At 39.1% G+C, this 20194-nt stretch overlaps 1 protein-coding gene across 2 annotated transcripts in view; it reads left to right on the top strand.

The window, feature by feature from the left end:
• DHRSX (dehydrogenase/reductase X-linked) overlaps positions 1–20194 on the top strand; it is a 177276-nt gene that overhangs the window by 31665 nt on the left and 125417 nt on the right. For both annotated transcript variants that reach the window (XM_042789004.1, XM_033000172.1), the window contains exons 2-3: positions 6184–6291; positions 19012–19080. In XM_042789004.1, coding sequence (XP_042644938.1) covers positions 6184–6291; positions 19012–19080 — 177 coding nt within the window. The remainder of the gene's footprint in view (positions 1–6183; positions 6292–19011; positions 19081–20194) is intronic.

The following is a 20194-nucleotide window of genomic DNA, read 5'->3' as shown; positions in this document are numbered from 1 at the left end:
CCAGTGGATCTGCATGTGTGCCTGACAGTTGTTCATCAGGGGAAAGAAAGGCTGATGGCCTCAACTGCTGAAACCAGCAGGATACCTTTTCACAGAAGGACTAGTCAGGCTGGTTGCCACCTACCAGATTTCCAGCCTTAAAAGCCTTCAATCTTGATTGCATATTGATGTTCCTTAGGAAAGTGATAGGAAGCAGCAGAGGCAGAAAGGATTTTGGTGTGCAAGTTTGGGAAGACTGCGTCTGAAACATCATCTGCACAAGCTCAGGACAGGCTCGGGGCACGCAGCTTTTCTGCTGATGAAAGCTGGCGTCATGCAAGAAAAAAGAAAGACTGTCTGGTTTATTCCTCGGGACTTGAGTACCTGAAATTGTCTTCTGTTAGGATAGTCCTGGAATGACTTTTTGAGCCTGGACCCCGTTTACTCAGTTTCTGCCAAAACAGAAGTTTATGGAGATGTTACTGTAAGGCCCACACAAAAGGCTGTTGCTGAGAGCTGCGTGGATTTCCCTGTGGTCTACTGATTGCCTCTCAAAGCAACAAATGAATTATTTTTCTACATCTGCTCTGAAAAGGAACTTAATGGCTATAATCTCAGCACTGCCTGTAAATCAGGGAAAAAGAGTCGGCATATTTTTAGATAGAAAGAACTACTGAGTAATTCGGTGGCTGGCTGAACCATATGAATTCTTTAGCCAACTAGAAAAACTCGACTGTGCCTTGTCCTGTAGCGTTAGATGAGGACTGACAATTACAGTTTGCCCTCTTTTTCTCACTCGGTGTTACTATATGGGAACAGTTCCAAACTTGGCTCTTGTTATTCTGTCATCAAACTAAATATTCATTGTGGCTTCTTTTCTTTTTTTTTCCATTTTTTTTTTTTTTTTTCCCATCTGTGGTTCTGCCAGTTACCTTCAGGTATAATATTTGCATGTAAATTATTCAGTTATAGGAGGAAGGTAAAAAATAACTGTTAGGATTTGTCTGTGGGGGATTCTTCAGCACAAATTCCACCAAAGTCCCTGCGCTGAGTGCTCGGTTCAGGAGGTACAGGCAGGTCTCTCTCAGGAGACCCCTCAGACCAGCTCTTCAGATGCCTTCATCGGTGGTCGTCTTTCTTGCCTGATAAGGACTAGAGACTGATTCAGACAATTTAAATTCTGCCTTTGGCCTTCAGTGTCTTAAAAAAAAAGGGTTTAATGAAGAGATTAATATAAAGATATAATATTTTAACATCCACGTGACTCATAATGTTCCACAATGCAGATGCTAGATTAGTAGGAGATAGAACTTTGTAAAAATTTGATGCAGTTTGCTTTTAATAAACTTTTAATACTTTTTTCTTCTTTTTTTTTTTTTTTTTTTTTTTTATTTTGACCTCAAACAGGCTGTGTTGTAAAGATTACAGGATACCAAAGCAAGCAACTCTTAAGGGGAACTCCTCCCCTGAGGTTTGCGTTGTCTGTGTTTACATAGTACATTTCTGCAAAGAAGAAAGTTTAATGCCTCTGTTTTTATTTGGCTACTTCAGTGACCCCCATCCCTACTCCAGAGTTGAGATTTTGCCAGCAGGAACTGGTCATTGATATGGGTCTACAGTCTGTTTTCTCTGTGGTCTTGACAGTTGCAGAGACATCCTGATACCCCTTTTTAAGATTCCCTTGAAAATTAGTATTTTTAAAAATGATGGAATTGCCCAGATTTCTTCATAGTATGAGTTTTGTGTGAGGATGTCTCTGCACGTGGAAGTTATTTCAGATTAAGGAGAACTATATTTAAAAGGACACTAATTATTTTTAAATAGCTTAATATCTGGACATATTTATTACAGGATAAATTTGCCTTATTTTTATGCTTTAGCTTAATCCACTTGATCATTTTTTTCCAAATATGTTGGGATGCAGGCAGAACCTGCAGCCTGGGAGAAGCCTCTCTCAAACTTTGGTGTGACAAAAAGCAACAGTTAAGGACTGCAGTCTGGTTTCTTCAAACACAAAGGGAAATTAACAGCTAGTGCTTGGTCAGGGAGTTTCATTAGCACCAGGGCTGTACGGTTCTCATGTCCCATGGTGAGATCACTGGCATTACACCTCGTAATTGAGATCACTATCTACCTACCTACCAGGAGCAGAGGCAGAGAGGAAGCTGGGGTGTTTTAAATGAGGTGCAAGAAGCACCAGAGGGAACTTTGCCGGCATGGCAAAGGCGGTGGGTCTCTGCTGCCTCCTTCCCCGGGGGGCTCCCAGCCTCACCAGGCTGAGCTCAGGGTCTGCTTTGAAAGTTTGGTGTTGGGTTTCATCATGGAAGAGGTGTTTTTCAGACTGAAAAGGTGTGTGTTTCTCAAACTCTACCCGCCAGCGGAGTTCCAGTGGGAACAGGGCACCAATAAACTGCCTTTCACTGTAGGTGCCACTGGCTTACGCACACAGCCTGGATTTGATCTTGACCACTTTTTATTGATGTAAGAACTAGCAGTGTCTCATTTTCATGGAGGTTCACTTTAGAGTAAGGTATTTGTTTTGATGGAAACAGTACATTATTTCTGCAGATTAAAATTAATTTAAGATTAATAAAAATTAAAATAAAGAATTGAGGGGATTATTTTGTTGTTATTTGGAATTTCTATGTGTGTGTGTGTGTGTGTGTGTGTGTGTGTGTGTCCCAAGATGTGTTTCAGTTTTTCTCTTTGTTTCCTACTTTGGCTGAAGAGAGCCAGAATACTGAGATGTGACATGTAGTGTTGTGTCTATTCAAAACCATGCTCTGTGGAAGCTGTATACTGTAGTTGTTTTAAATAAAATGGATACTGGCCATGTATCTATGCGTGTGCAGCCCTCATTTCTCCCTCCCTTGGTGCTTTCTTAGGTCCTTGGAGCCAGTTGCTGTAAACAGGCCTGTTTTAAAGCTCTGTGTAATATAGGATCTCACTGAATGCCTCTCTGTAGTGCAGTCTGTCCATCTGTCACGCTCTTCATTGCAAGGTGGTAATGTATCTGATTTGAGTGGCCATTGGGACCAAAAGTTGTCCTTTTCTTTGTAGGCGTCATGGACAGGACAGGACCGGGCATTTTCTTCCACTGTCCTCTGCTAAGCACCATTTCATCACAGTGATCCCCGATATCACTTTGTTCTTCTGACTTCCCATTTTTCCTTTGCGTTATTGCCCCTCCCCCCAGTCCTGACTTTTTTTTTTTTTTTTCTCCTTTTCTTTCATTAATTTTATTTTAAGTGAATTAATGTTGCACTAAAATGTTACTCACTTCTTATTCAATAGATAGATATAGCGGTGCAGTAATGGAAATGAATGACAGCACCTGTATGCAACATGCGAAATCCAAATGTCAGGTTGGCAATGTGGTGAGAGAGGAGGAAGCAAGAGGAGACGTGGGGGGGCAGAAGAGGAGGAGAAGGTACTTGGGCCCAAAGGAAAGCAATTTCTCTGGAGGAAATTCCTTTTGTTGGTGTTGGAGTACGTTTTTTCATCTATAGTGAAATAAATGAAAATGGAAATGACTTAATTTTCCTTTTTGCTCCAGATTCTGTACCTAAACACACAGATGAAATGAGATGAAAGATAAATGGGGAGGGCGGCTCTGGGGAGGAAGGAAACCTCACATTTGTGCAACTCTATCATGTGTCAGAAGCATTTTCAATGTAGTTTATGATTGGACTAACTAAACTTTACAATTACTTAGTCGACTTCAGCTCATGTTTTTGCCTTCTAGATGGCATTGTCTTTACAAGTACATACGCAGTTGCCATATGCAAAATTCAAACATGTAACTATCGTGGCCAGAAATGGCCTTTCCTGCTTTAACACCAAGGCAATGCCAGTGCTCCCTGTATGGATTTAAAGCTCTTTGACCCCTCAGGAGAGGCCTCAGAATGGCTCTTGCAGCGTGGACTCAAGTGAACGAAGAGGTGTTTGCTTTGTAAGAGTTAATTTTTCAGTCTTGAACCTTTTGAGCTAACAAAAGCTCAGAAAGCTCTTTGTTTCAGGTTTGTCTACCATCTTTCAAAGAGTATTGCCCTGCTTCTGGTTAAGAGACCTGTCTCCTCTCAGCACGCCTTTGGTACAAAGCAACGTGTTTGTGTGTTCATGTGGTCTAAAATGTTAAACAGCGGGCACATACTGGTCCCTCTTTTTACAAACTCAAATCATTCAGACAGTGATTTTTTACTCCATGGCTGAAAGGACTTGAGATTATATGTCCTTGCCAAATTTCAAGCGTATCCGGTCACACCAAGGCACAAAGGCTGTTCACATACAGGTGACAACAACTTGTTTCACACATTTATTTTTCTTCCTCTTTAAAATCTTTGTTTCATGTCTGCATTTTCAAAAACTGGAAGAATTTTTTTTTTTTTTTTTTTTTTTTTTTTTTTTTTTTTTTCCTGCTTCACTGACAGGGAACAGACCAGGAAAACATAATCTAAAAAGGCCGAGTCTGGTAAAGTAATAAGCAGTTAAAAAGTACTACCCAGAGCGGACAGTTTACTCAAGTGTTTAGTGTCCAGACTAGCTTTAATTCCTAGGCTTTAATTATTGAGAAAAATGTGGGCATTTTACTTAGAGTTCATCATGAGAAATATTTTTGGTGGAAATTGCAGGCCTGCTTATAACTAAACTGAAGTGCTTTAGGAAAGCTTTCAGCAAAGTTTTATTTAGCTCAAATTATATATGTTAGGACACCTGCATGTGTGGATATCACTGTAATAGGAATTAACTTTCAAATACTGGCAAACAATTCTCACTCTGAGTGGATGGGAAGAATCACGTCATTACCTGAAGAGAACAGAAATTCATGTTGAATCGTGCTGGAAAGAACTACGTATGTCAGAAAAGGTGAAATCTGGGTCCTTTTTGAAGTTGCTGTGAAGAAAGCAGCTTGTATCATCACTAGTTCTGCGTTTCATAATCATATAAAATATAAGCTTGTGTTGTACAACAAAGCAATCCCCTAAAAACCTAGAAATCAAAATAGAAGGTCCTTTGATAGATGAAAGTCGGCATCTTCTTGACATTTGTTATCTCTAACATCGCCTACGGTCACCGCACCACGGCAAAACGAAACATTTTGTCGCCGTTTTCCCTGTGCAAATACCTAGCAGCTTCTTCTAAAAGGCAAACAGACACTCATCTCGGTCACCTGAAGACCACACGGAGCTTCACGTGAATTCAAGATTGGCCAGCTCATCCAAAAAAATAATATTTGCTCTTTGACCTAATTGATGCCTCCCACGAGCGGTTGGGTTAAGGTGCCTTTGCTCTCCCTGGGCGGGAGGGCTCCCTCCCTCTGGGGGCCGCCCCGCCGGGGCCTGTCCCAGCCACTTTTTGGCTCGCTCGGCGGCCGAAGGGGCTGCCCGGGGCCGCAGGAGGCACAGGCCGTAGGCGCAGAGAGCCCCGAGCAGAGGGGGTCTGGGGGCGTGCGCTACCCACGGGGCTGGGTGTTGCCGTGGGGTGAGGAGGGCCTGTTGGGGTGGAGGCGGTGTGGGGCCGGCCGCGGGTGCTGGGGACGCCGGCTTCTGCGGGAGAGGGTTGGGGTGGGTGGGAGAAGCAGCTGGGGGTTTTAACCCCAAAAATCGCCCCCCCCCCCCCGCCTTCCTTTGCAAGCTGGGAGCCTGTGATTTTCAACAGGGAGAGTGCTCAGTTATGCAGGTAAATCAGGTCAGTCAGCTCCTGCCCTTTAGATGTGCCGTCTTTGAGTTGTTTGCCATTTCCCCCATGTTACTGGTAGAGGCCTGTCTTTTGTCATTCAAGAATTTTTCAGGTAATCATGCTGCTGATTGAATTTTTTTTCCCCGGTACACATGGAGTAAACCATCCCTGAGCTGACTTGTAACAGCTGTCACCTTGCTCTGTGACAAAGTTAAGGTGGAAATTTTCAAGGGCCGGTTCCTGCAGGATGACAAAACGCATGCAAATAGATACGAGAAACTTTCTGAACTCTGCGTTTGTCTTTCGTATCAGCAACCTTTCGTGAACTGTTAATACTGGAAAATTATAGCACTGCAAATAATGGTGGATGCTCAGTAGTTTTTATTTCCATACAGAGTTTATTTCTGAGGTTGCTAACTGGTCTGTCTTGAGTGGTCTGTTAAGTGTACGCCTCTTTAAAATACATCTTCTTAATTGTGTTACCATTGTGAACTAACCTTGCTTTATTTCTTTTTCTTCATATAGTTTTCCCTACACAAAATGGAAAGGTTGCTATAGTGACTGGAGGTGCTAAAGGAATTGGTTACCAAACTGTGAAGCATTTGGCAAGACTTGGCATGCACGTTATAATAGGTAAAGCCATTGTTTTCTTAATAAGTTTTGGTTTTTTTTTTTTTTCAGAAAGTAGTTTTTTTTCTTTTAAAGAGTATTTTCTTTCCAGCTTTAGATATGGAAGGGGAAGGTAGGAGAGTGTTTTCTAACATTTAGCACAAAAAAAGATTTGATTTATGTTTTGATTTTCAATATCTCAAGAAAAGTGGATGGGATTTTTTTTTTTCTGCAAAGCTTGGAAGTATTTGACTTCCTTATATAAGAAGTAAACAATGAAGTAATGAACAAAACATGAAAATATGGGTATTACAAAACTATTTTATTATCTGGTTACTGAGGATGGCCTGTGCTTCAACGTTAGGGTGCACATGTTCATCAAGACAAAAACTAATGAAAGCCTTGAAGGAATATTCCAGTGTGTAGTGGGGAATGATCTCTGTTTCAAGGGCAGAGGAAGCCCTTACAACTTCCTCCGTGTAAAAATCGCACATTTACTTCTCAGTTTGCCACTGTAGGTAGACTTTGTAGACAAGACAAGGAAATAAATACCCTGAGAGGTTAATTTGTGTCAATCTGAGATGGGCTGGTCAATTTATGTTCTGGAGGTGCCTGTTTCTCCCCATTAATAATAAAGAATTTATAAGGTGACTATGTTAGACTGAGACATCTGAAGTTAGGTGTATTTCTATAGGAACTGAAAAAATGTCCTGAGTGCACAATTTCTCCTCTCTACTACAGACAACACTACTGAGACTTTTTTCCTATTTGTTAAAGTTTTCTGTACTATATATACATTAATATATCTACTAAATCTGTATGTAACATCAAGAATACCCATATGTTAAAATGCAACATTTTTCTCTCTTCATCTTTCTTTAACTGGATTTTTACATAAAACACTGTAACTTTTACACCATAAAGTCACTGAAGGTTGGTATTTTGTAATACACTAGCAAGCTGGCGATGCCATTTTATTTATCTTTTATGCAGCGTGCTCTCTCTAAGGTTTTGTTTACACATCTTTAAAAAAAAAAACAGACAACACACCGAAAAATGAACAAGGGCATAGTAACCATGTGGTTTTAGTCTAGTGCAGTCAGTAAAAATAATAGAGTTGACTTGGAATCATACGAGTGTAATGTGGAATACCACTTACTCATACATGTTTTAATAGATGTGTCAAAACCAAGCATCTGCAAAATACAAGCAGATGCTGCTATATGTAGCTAGATGCTAGATGTAGCCACCTGAGCTACATGTAGCTAATGATGTCAGCATTAATATTTCACTGAAGAAGTCGTTCTTCATGTTTAAGGTGGACTGCAAAAATGTACTCAGTGGGAAAACAAAAAGGCTAATTTTCTTGTCTTTGCATGGGGTCATGGAAGCACAGAACATTGCTACTTTTTTGAAGACTTATTTTATACCATTTAATATTCAGGGTATTTCACGTAACCAAATTCAGTGTGAGAACTTTGGGAAAGGGAAGGTAATATGTAATTGCAAAATCTCTAAATAAGCTGATTTTTTTTTTTTAACTCACAGTCACCCCCTCATAGATCTTGTTCACTCACTCTCACAGCCACACTCTCACAAGCACCAAGATGTGTGTGCTCGTGTGGTCTGGTGAGCATCACTTGTGTGCAGCGTGGGAAAAGGTACACCAGCCACCGAGTCCTTATCCTGTCTCTGTGGTTCTTCTTGATCAGAAATTGCAAGGTAGTTTATGAACAGATCTTTTATACCCTTTAGGATTCATCAGCCCTTAGTACATTTTTCCTTGTCTGGAGTATATAGACTATGTCTACAGTCTATTTTCTGGGTGGGCTAACAGGAAAAGTAACGTCATGGGTGATATGCCGCAACCTGGATGTTACCCTCCTGGTGGCAGAGTGCATGCTCATCTGCTGGCAAGTCCTCTGTGCTGTGGCCTGGACAGAAACAACACAGGAACAGTGTCCTGGAAACATAGCCTTTACTTTCAGTAAGGGTCATTCTTTTAACTCTTTGCTCTGCTCTTTCTTCTGGTGCTTACAGACACACACACACTTCCATTCGCTCTTCAGTTGTATCAACCTTAATATTTGCATTATGAATCTCTACAAATGGAAATTAATAAAATTAATTATAGGAAACATTTGATGAGTAAGTTTTTCAACCGATTCAATTCTTTCAGCCAAACTCTGACCTAAACACTGAGCCTGGTGAGTCACAGCCATCTTCTTTGCCTGTTAAATTCTTCAGAGCAAAGAAGCCCTGTCAGTAGAATGGATAGTCTCAGGCTTTGTTCCAGCTGCAAGATTAAAACAGTCTCAGAAGCACATTAAATGCAATGACCTTCCATCCTTGTTGCTAACTGTTGGCCTGAATGTCCAGAGCATGCTTAAAATACCTGCTGGCACATTGGCATGCATTAGCACATTCAGCTTCAGGCCACACAAGCGAAGATTTAAGACTCAAATAGGACAGCAAGTGTGCTCAAGCTTTCTACTCCAGAAATGCTTTCACCTGGTGTTTGTATATAGGCGTGAACTTACCTGAAAAAAGTGTGGATGTTAGGTGAGTTTGGGCTTGCAAGGGATACTCGTGTAGCTCACGGTCAATCTTGCCAATTCACTGAATGCTTCTTTCCCATTACAGGGACTAAGTAATGGGAATATTTGGCAATAAAGAATAACATCCCTGCAGTGGGCAAATGAGTCAAATTTGAATGTCTGATGTGAAGACGATTCACCATTTGTGAGGGATGTGATTTTGACTCCGTTTGACGTTTCAGAGGAGTAAATGTTTGAAGTAACTTTTAAATCCAGTCTACCAATGGAATGAGGAAAACAAATAAGCAGAAAGCGTGCTACCTTGTGGAGCATGAATAGGCGCTGTATGGAATGGCAGTGTGTTCACTCAGAGCATTTTCAGCAAGCAGTTGCATGGTAATTTTACAGCTTCTTCCCTTCTAGTCCCAGCACTGGTGCACAAGACTCCTTTCTCCCGCCGATGGTCTCCCTCTGCAGACACTGCTCGCCTTGTCCTCAGCCTCTCGCTGGGAAAAAGGTTGGAGTGAAATGCTGAAATGCTGAAAGTCGTTTTCCATGGCTTAATTTGATAGATTTCGTTGAGACTTTTTGTTTGCTTGTTTGCTTTTTTTTTTTTTTTTTTTTTTTTGCCAGGATGCGATAGCATTACTTACAGTCAGCAGGGCTTTTACTTCAGGAAAATCTCATGACAGAAAGCGGACCCCTGTTAGGGAAGGCTACTGACAGTGGTGAGTCTTCAGAGTCAAGCCACACCGGGAGCTCCTGCTCCCTCCTGTGCAATTTACTACTTGATAAATGAGCTTGCAATTTAATTTTCAGAGAGAAAAGGTAAATGACACACCGGTTTTGGTGCCTACTGACCAGTGACTGATATTGGAGGTGATGTTATGTGTGCAGTTACAAATAAATATGCTCATAACAATAGGGACATGGAAAATTGAGACATCACGGTCGTTTTAATGACTCTTAAGTCATGAAAGCCAGTGGGTTCAGTTCTGGGTCACAGTGTTGGCAACAGTTTTGTGAGTCTGAATTTAGACTGATTAGTAGCGTAAACTCTTCATATGCCTTCCATCCTTCGTTGCTGGGGTTTAATTTTAAGAGAATTCTGTGAGTGCATGTTAAAATTGTTGACTTTAAAAAAGAGAGCTTCAGTTTGATTTTTCCTTTTTTTCTTTGTACATTAATAAAAGAAGGCTGGAAAAAAGATGTGTGATAATATCTAATATAGAAGCTTTGATAATCCTATCTGATAATGGTGAATGAAAATCAAAAGATTTCCAGCTTGACAGTGTTACAGATATGCTGCTTGGTATAAAACACCAGGTTCAGGACAGTGTAATCAATCTTTAGTACCCGAGTGTATCAGTGTCATAATTTTCTAAGACAGGCTCACATTCTGAAGGGAACAGTCTCATTATATTTATATATATGTATATATATTCAAGTGGATTATCTGAGCCATGCAATTTTGGCATAAATAAATGTAGTTCCATCACCAGACTCAGCACTTCTGTGTGACCTCTGTAAGCTCTGCAGGAGACCAAGCATGCGATATTTCTGTCATCTCTTTCATTCACATTAGTTTCCAATTTTTAAGCTAGACTTTCTGCACTATAAATCAGACAATTCTTATATTGTATAATATTACAGAGCGACTTCAGAAGTATAATTAAACCCTATGAAGATGGTGCAATTGTTCATTTTCAAAGACAGTTTGATTTAATTTCAATTACTGAAAATTTATATGGGATACTTTAATAGTCTTTTCTCACTATACATAGATGTATGAGATGCTTGAGTTATAATTTTCTCTAGAAAATTATTTATCTTCCTAATTTTAGCTAGATTTTATTAGGACTGAATGAGTTGTAGGGTTAGTCAGGAAGTGTCAAAATGGTACCAGCCTTTTAAAAGTAGGTGGTGGTTTCCTTTTTCTGGTATGAACATTGAGAAAATGCATGCAGATTGCCTTATAATTGTCATTGAGTTCAATTTTTAACATATCAGAACACTGTAATCAGGGTTATGAAAAACTCTACTTACAAGTGCTCTCTGTTATTTATACACTATGCATGTGCACACAGACACACACATCCTTCCAAATCCATTAAGAATTTTGACAAACACTTTAGTCCCTGGTTTCTGTTTGAAGACTGCCACTGTCCTTGTTTTAAAAATACTTTTTCCTTTTTTTAAAAAAATGTATTTGTTTATGTTTATTCATTTTGAAAATTCCACCTGTAAAATTTATAAGTTTCTCTTATAACTGGCAGTGGTTTAAGACTATTTAGTTATGAACAAACTCATTACATCATTCCTTGGGACATTCAAAGTTATTATTGAAATAATGACAAACATCTGAAAAGACTCTTAGACCACAAGAATTTTCTTTTGGGCAGTAATCTCAAGTAGAAATGTAACTCAGTCAACTGTGCAGGTCTATTGCATAGTAAAATACTTTGGTTAACTGAGCTCAACTATCACATGGATGAGAGAGGTTTGGGTTGATGCAGTTTGGATTTCTAAGGAAATTTGTTAAGGCCTTTAAGTACATTACACAGCCCACACGACACGTATGAATGCCATTACATTCATACAATAACATTTCATGTTAAGACAGAACATAGACATAATTGTTTATTTCCTTAGTAGAAGAGGGTGTTACCACTGGAGTTTAACAGGGATATGTGTTAGAACCCATACTTTCAATGTATAATTTTAGAGGAGGAGGAAATAGTGAAGTGACAAATCTTTCAAACTGTATCAAGTTATTCAGTGTAATAAAGATCAGGAACTTGTGTGAAGAATTGCAGGAATACCATAAGAGGTTGAATGTTAAAAAGCATGTGCAATTCAATGTAGAACAACATGGAATGAGGGACATGAAGAAAAATCTTAACTCCAGGAAAAGAAATTATGGGTTCGGAGTTGACCATCATCACTTTGAAGGAAGATCTTGGGGTTGAAATAGGTTGTTCTATGAAAACTCAATGCTCAATAGCTTCCAAAAACGAAAACAGATATTAGAAATTGTTAGAAAAGGAAAAAACAGAACAGACAACATGAGTTGATTCAATTGTATGAATCCTTTGTGTGCCAGCACCTTAAATGCTGTGTTGAGTTCTGGTCTGCCTATTCCAAAATAGATAGAATAAAAATTGAAGGGGCTTAGAGGAAAACAAGCTTATTAAGAGTATGGAGAAGCATCATTATGAGGAACAACCAAATGGGCTTGGAGTCTTCAATCTGAAAATGTGTTGTGTACAGGTAATCACTGTTCACTATCTCTTCTAAAAGAAGTATGTAAAATGAGCAGCTAAAAAGATACAGTGCTAAAAAGATACTATGACTAGTATGGAGATTATTGCAGACTCAGTATAAGTACAGTACCACCTATCAGAAAAGAGATTAAAATAGTCTAAAACAAGTTACTGTGATTAAAACCAAAATCCCTCAGTAGCATAAAAGTATTTCTGGATTAGTATCTTCTCCATAGGACCTTAAGTCATCCTTGGTGTAGGAGAAGTATAAGGTGTTGGGCAGTTTTAGGAAGGATGTTGTGTGTGGTCCAGTGAGTGTGATTTTTACACTGAAAAATGTGTGAGGCATTGTGAAAAGTACAGAGTTAAGTATTTAATGATAAATTTTGGAAGAGTTAGTGCAGTTGTTCTAGACATTTATTTGATTTATTCATTAACCATTTATTAAATGCTTTGAAGAATTCTGCAACTGTATGAATTAATTTAATCTTGATTTTCAAAAGCTTTTGGCACGGTTCGTAGCAAAAGATTTTAAAGTGGCTACCTTGTCTTGAGATAAGAAAAAGATCTTTGATAAATTAGTAGCTGATTAGGAGACAGAAAGCAATGTATAGGAATTATTTGTCAGCTTTGAGATGGAGCAAAGTGAGTCCTGATCCCGTAGGCATATGTTCAGTACATTTACAAAAGACAGATACAGAAAAAAGGGTGAACAGTGAGATGATGCATTTTGAACCAGTGTGTTTAGGATAGTACATTGAATTTGACTATTGATAATTAAGGTATTTGAGCTTCTGACACACAAGGAGAGGCTGAGAGAGCTGTGACTGTTCAGCCTGGAGCAGAGAAGGCTCAGGGAGGCCTTTTTCATCTGTGTAAATACCTGATGAGGACAGCAAAGAGGACGGAGCCAGCGTCTGCTCAGTGGTGCTCATGGCTAGACAGGGACAATGGGCACAAACCAAAACACAGGAAATTTCATTTAAGCATAAGGAAACACGTTCTTACATTGAGAATGGTCAAACCCTGGCGCACGCTGCCCAGAGATGTTGTGGGGTCTCCATCCTTGGAGATACTCAAAACCTGAGTGGGCATGGTCCGTGGCAACTGTCTGTAGCAGGGGCTAGGGCTGGACGGTCTACAGAGGTACCTCGTGAGATCTTAACTGCTGTGAAGAAGGGGGAATAATCTCACAATATTGAATGACTGGGTTGTGAAGGGATGGATAAATACAGAGCGTCAGTAAATGCAAATACTGCATATGAAGAAAAACAACCACACCTATATGTTTCAAAGAATAGGATCTAAATTAACGACTACCACTCAAAAAATAAACAAAAAGATTGTTATTTACTGTTGAAAGTTCTCTGCACAACATCTTTGATATTTAATGCCAGTCATAAAGGCAAATAAAATATTATTTAGCAAGAAAGAAGATGAGAACAGGACAGGAAGCTTTCCCCTTCCTTTGTAGAAATCATTGGTTCATCCTGTTGTGAATACTCAGAAGGAGTCTGGTAGAACTGAAAAAAATGAGAGGGATGGTGACGAGGATGGGATGGCTCTGTGCAAGGTGGGGCCAATAAACAAAGGTTCTTCTGCTTACAAACAGATGACTGAGGTGTGATATCATACAATTATAAATGGTACAGAGAAAGTGAGTGAAAACTGATTATTCCCTGTCTTACGGTACACAAAGTGGAGAACATCCAACAAAATAATAAAAACCAAACCACTGACTTACAACCTTTTTAATGTAATTAAGTGTGTCATTAAATCCCAGAGCCTGTTGTCCCAGAATGCTTTGGCGGCCAAGCACCTGAATGAATTGCAAGTGCAATTACATGAAGTACCGGAGGACTGGTTCACTGAAAAATCAAAGGTGTGACCTTTGATTCAGGAAATCTCCGGAGCTTATTGCTACTGGGAGGGTGTATTGGAAAATACTACTCCTAGACTTAGTGCTGTCACTTACACATTTTCCTTAAGCACCTGCAACAGGTTATTTTTGGAAACAGGGCACTTGTCTAGATGTACCTTTGGTTTGATAATCAGGATCATTCTTAGCTTCATGTTGCAACAGCTGGGTTGCTGAAACCTAGGGCAAGAATGATATCTCTTCTCTTTGCAAACCGACATCCTCCTCCTTACTCAGTTTTGCTTCTTTTCTCAAAGGAACACTTAAAACAGTATTTTTGCCTTTCATGTCAGAAAGGCATGCATTTAATTGTGACTGCTGTGTGATGAATTGGATGACAACATATGTGTAGTATTTGTAGACATGAGGAAGCTTTGTATTGATTTTTCAATTTTTTTTTTTTTTTTTTGTACCATGTCACATCCTTATACTTAGCTTTAATGAATAATAAATTCGTAACTTGGAAGTTTTATGGATGAGACCCAAGATCTATATTCCTTTTTCCTAAACAAGATTTTTTTTTTAGAATTTAAGTCATTACAGAGTCCTTTAAAAAACACTTGTATTGTACTGAGTTCAAATTTCTCATCCTCAGAGCTTTCTAGGGGCAGTCATTCCTGTCTCTTAGGCATATGCTGTCTGTTGTGCAGTGCCACGCACACTCACAACATCATAGTCCTCATAACACCAGCTGATAGGACTTTGTTTTCCTCTCGAGGCTTTGGGTGTCCTCGCAAGCCCTGTCTTCAGGCTGGCGCTCCGATGAAATCAGTTCCCCTTCAGTCATAATGAGGATTATGCTACTCTGAGGAGGCACCTTGGTTCAAATTTCCAGTTGGAAGCTTTTTCATATTCTGTTGCATAAAGCCGCCTAACCATCACCCTCTGCAGCTCCTTAATCAAAAATACATTTATACAGAATTTATTAGCATACCACCAAGGTTCTCCTGGTAACGTGTACGTGCGTTAGAGTTTATGGGCACCGCTTGGATCACTCGAAGGGATCAGGGGGGAGTGGGACGGGCCACGGGGCAGGCTGAAAACCCTGGGAAGTTGTTCATCATTGATTAACGGGCACATAATTATGGCTAACGAAGTGAAAGGGGGAGCATTTGTCTCGGGTGGGCAGGCTCCCCAGGCACTGGTGACTGAGGGGGTCTCCCGGCGAGGTGCCAACACCAATAATAAATTATTCTTTTGGAGAGATTTTCATATTCAAAGAAATTAAAAACATCGTATAAAGAATACACACAGATGTATCAGGACCCCTTAACTAGTGATAATGTAAATGTTTCCCAGCTGTGCTGGCTTTCTGTGGGCTGTGGTTTTGCCACCCTTATTCAGGCTGAGCAACCCTCTGTGATAATTCTGTTGAAATCCCTGAAATAACTTTCAGAGTTAGGATCTACTTAAGTGCTTAAGATGACAAGATGACAGAGCCTGACCTTTGGGGTAAGATCCAAAGCCTGTTGCTGCTGATAAGAGTTTTTCTATGTACTTCTCTGGTTGCTTTAGGTCAATGTGCTTTGACTGGTGGTGTTTGTGTAGATGAATGCTGAAGAGGAGAGTCAATTTTTCTGACTAAAAGTTGTATTTAGATCTATTTTCCACCTTTTTTTTTTTTTTTTAAACATGAATTTCAGTATTTTACTAAGAATTAGAATTTTTCATTCCATTAAAATGACATCTTATTTTATATAGGTGCACCTGTTCAGACTTGAATTTATTTTTATGTTATTAGTTTTATTTTCAGAATTGATTATAGTCAGTGTTGTTATTGAGTCAGTCTTACCTGAATTTTTCACAATACTGTGGGGACTAAGTAGAAGAAAAACGTCAGATAGGGCACTGAGCAGCTTACATAAAGAGTTCTTGAGACAACTATATCAGTTTTGAGTTCCCAATAGGTACTTTACATTAGCATGAAAAGCAAGAGTATTATGGTTTTGGGTACTTTGATGATCCAGGCTCTCAGGACATTGAATCCCTTTTTCACAAGGCTTTTGTTCAGATTCTCTCACTGCATAAAAACATTTCCTTTTTGTTCAGATTCTCTCACTGCATAAAAACATTCCCTTTCTTACCCTTCCCTCCAAGCCACTTGAATCCACAGTAGGCAAATCTTAGCACTTGAAGTGGATACGTTCTGGCATGGGTAAATTCTGGGATGCCGAACGTATGAAAATGATGGTCATTCACTGGCAAAATGTCCAGCCAGAGGATCCTCTGTGTATCATAAAGTTTTTTAAAGAATCACTATGAGTATGCTACTGAGGATCTAAACCAGCTGATGGTGGTAAGAATTTGACCCTCATATAGGAAACTGTCCCCCTCCTTAGCTTAGAGTGCTGTACTCCAGTACACTTGAAGGTTGTGCCCTTCAGTGACCCATCTTCGTCAAGAAGCTACGAATTATTTTTATGTTTCCCAACCTAGGGCTGACTGTGTTAGCTTCGTGATTTAAACAGTATTTTTTGACTTTTGAATAGTTAACGTCACACTTAAGAGGAGGTTGTTCTTTTTCGTGCCTACTGCTCACTTTGCTTAGGGATGCCAGAAGGATGTACTAGAAGAGAAGCAGTACAACAGTGCAATGTCTCTTTCCTCTCTCTCCTGCCCTCAGCAAGGGGATGCTCAAGTACTTAAGCTAACTCAGAAGCATAGATCACTCGCCCAGTCATATGGTATCTTTCTGACATACGTGTCTTTGAACTTTTTGTAAGCATTTTGGTCATTTGTTCAGTGTCTTTATTCTTTCTTACAGGATTTTCTTTGAAAGAAGCATTTCAAAAGCCTCTATTACAGTAGCAGCTTTCACTGAGGCTATTTCAATTTTGCAACACTCCGGCTTCCAGAACCTGGTTTTCAAACTCTCTGTTGAATCAGGCTGGAAACAGACATCTGAAGTGACTGTTTAGAAAAAAATTATTTTTTTCCCAGTGGTTTAGAGTGAAAAGTATGCAAATATGAATAAAATGAGCTCATTTGGAAAGCACTGAGCTTTACTGAATAACCATTTATATAACAGCAAAATAAAGCAAATTAAAATTTGTTGTGAGCACAAGCTCTTTTAAAAGAACAAATGAAGTGAACATACTGAGAGTTAAATCAAAACACTGGAGGCTTTAATAAGCCTGTTCTCTGCGTGAGGAGTGCTGAATGAAAGAGGAATCAAATAAGACCTTCACAGAATTGACACCAAAGTATTTTTGTTTCTAGCCTAACTCTATCCGGCTTAATAACACACTGAGTTTGAAATCTCACTCTAGTACATCACTTGAGGTGAAACACTGAAGAAAATTGGTCTCTTGCCCATAATCCGTGTGCACAGATTTCCCCAGAAATGGCAGTTTCACTGGAGGGTTTGTTTGTTGATGCTGCATCTATATCTGGAAATTAGCATCAAGCTAAATGTTTCTGTTCTGTACAAGGCTGGGTGGTTTTAAAGGGGAAAAAAAAAAAAAAGGTATTTCAAATGTCTGCTTTGGTTTGATGTTTTTTTCTTTTTTTTTTTTTTTTGTTTTATGTAATTTCTTTCTTGTTCAGTCTGAGCAATATAATTCCATAGTTAATGGAATTTATAGAGAAGAGTGACAGACCAGTATGAGTCTAGGTTTTATGTGAGAATTATTTTCTCTCCAGTATCTGGAATGTTGAATGTCTTTATTTTGGCTACATTTATGTAAATATTGAAGCTCATTGCATATAATGAAAACAAAGATGTGATGCAAATCGCTGTTTTTTACTGCAGAAGCACAGCAAAAACTCCATCCTCAAAAGCAGGCATTAGCCTACCTCCTCAAAGCGGTCAGGTTGACCCCAAAATCTCCATTCGGTGCTCTGAGCCTTCAGCTAGTGCAACGGATGGATGACACACGATCTATCTCAAAGGGCTTACTTCCCCTTTTTGAACACATTCTCTGTGAGATCAAATGAATCCAGTTTAATAGCACTAGAACGCATGTTCTAACATCTTAAAGTCAATATGAGCATGTGTCAACTAACGTGAGCAGGAGGTTGAAGCAGATGACCTCCTGAGATCCCTTCCAACTTTTTGTGTGATGTTGTGATTTTTGCCTTGTCTTTGATAGAGCTGATTCACTGTTTCTACAAAAAAAAAAAAAAAAAAACCAAAAAAAACAAAAAACAACCAAAAAACCCACACCTGTGGAAACCCTGAAATTTCTTCTGCTTATCTGACAAGTGAATGAGAGGACAAGGGCACTTGTAGAGCAGCACAAGATAAAGCCTGTATAGAAACCAAGGTTTATGTATTCAGGAAAAGGCGGCAGCAACTTCATGGAGTTCATAAGAGATACCGGTATTTCTATCCAATTTAGATAATAAGCAATAGGTGTTTTCATGTGTCATGCTATGGAAAATGTTTGTGGATGGATAAATGGAATGTTAAACTTTTAATTTGAAAAATTTAACTTGTACTACCAAGTGCAATATTTTGTTTGTGCTTGTGTTTTTTCCCTTTGATATATTGTTATAAAAAAATGGCCAAACAAATGTCAGACAATTATTAGCTCTTCAGCCAAGCTGAATGGCACAGAAGGCATTTATTTGATGCTTAATCACATTTTATGTTAGAGCTAGTAAAATTTTTCCTGAGCATTTGTGACAGGGTAGTAGGGGCCTTTCCTTCAGCTGCCAAAGTCCTCATTTTGGTGAAAGAGTGACAGAAGGTCGGCTCTGACCTATAGTGAAGCTTTTGTAGAATCTGGATGTGAAATAATTCACTTGGCTCACAGAGTCACATCTCGGTTCCGCTGGTCCAGCCAGCAGACTGTCTATCTTGTATGAATAAATGAGATAAACAGGCAGAACTCGTGTGAACAGCAGTGCATTTGTATAGCCCTCTTCAAAAACCATCGCTGCCTGACAAGTGACAAATCACGACTTTTCACCTAAAACTTCCTACTGGTCTTACACTGTGGTTAGCACTTCATAGTGGCATTCTTAGGTTCACTGTCCTTAAGTTGATTGCATCGCTAATTTTTAATTTTCTGTATTGTAACAGCTGGAAACAGTGAGAGTGAGGGCCAAGAAGCAGTGAGGAAAATACAAGAAGAAACTTTGACTGGAAAAGGTACCATACTATATCCTTTTCTTTAAGGAATGCTTTATTCCTCTTTTTTTGCTGACATCTTCTTTTATATGAGGTCCCTTGTGTGTATTGTTAAACTTTTTTTAGTTTGGGGAAACTAATTCTTAAAAGTAAATTTAACACAGGGGTAAAATGAGTAGGATATTTTTTTAAAAATGTTTTCACTTTCGTTTGACTTTTTTACTGTGTGTCATTGCAAAAGGGCTGCTTGCAAGTTACAGTCTGCTTGCATGTGTGTATGGCCACAATGATTTAATAGCTGGGCAGAAAATCAGAATACTAGTCATTTCTGCTAAGGGAAGGATGACAGCAGGTGAGAGTGGGTGTGCTCTTTTTCATTGCTGGTTTTGACTCCCATAAAAAAAAGTGGGTTTTTTGGAGGGTAAGAGGTTTCTAAAAGAACAGGGCTGCCCAGTTGGGTTATTTGACAGATGTCGAGAGCTTATAATCCTTCACAAAATAAAATCGTTTTCTTAAAAATAGATGGGCCTTTCATATCAAACAAAAACTCCTATGTTTTTGCAGTTCTTCCAGTTTTTTCTTTTAATCTGATGAGTGATCCTTTTGGGGGAGGCATAAGGAGAGCATAGCTTGATAACTATGAGAAAAGGCATAGTGCACACTATTGGCTGTGCAATTATAATTTGCAATTTATGGTGGAGGTTAGTGCATCTAATATTTCCATCTCTTGGATTCACTGGGTGTAGTTCCTAGTAGTGTATGATGATTCACTGCTGCCACTTTGATGTATCATTTCTTGGCAAAATAATAGGGCAGTGCTGCTACTCCACCCTATTTAGGATCTTCATGGCTTCTTCTGAGATCTGATTCTGGTTTTGTGCCTCTAATAATTACTGTTATGATGATCAAAATACGTTAATTATTGTGTTAAAAAACCCCTTTCATTAAGATTTATCTTTTGACTTAAATAAATGTGCACCTATCATAGCCTCAGGATACATGTATGCTAGTTAAAAGCATCATAAATTAAGGCAAAGTCAGAAGGCTCATGAAAGGAAAAAGGTAATTATTACATCGTTTAAATCTCTTGCTGGAAGTTTCTGTACAGAGAACAAAACCATTTGGAATTAATTAC

The sequence above is a fragment of the Tyto alba genome, unplaced genomic scaffold (genome assembly GCF_018691265.1).
Source record: "Tyto alba isolate M040663 unplaced genomic scaffold, T.alba_DEE_v4.0 Super-Scaffold_14, whole genome shotgun sequence".
Taxonomy (NCBI): Eukaryota; Metazoa; Chordata; class Aves; order Strigiformes; family Tytonidae; genus Tyto; species Tyto alba.
Note: the sequence above shows the minus strand (reverse complement) of the source record. Positions and strands in the feature narration are given on the sequence as shown.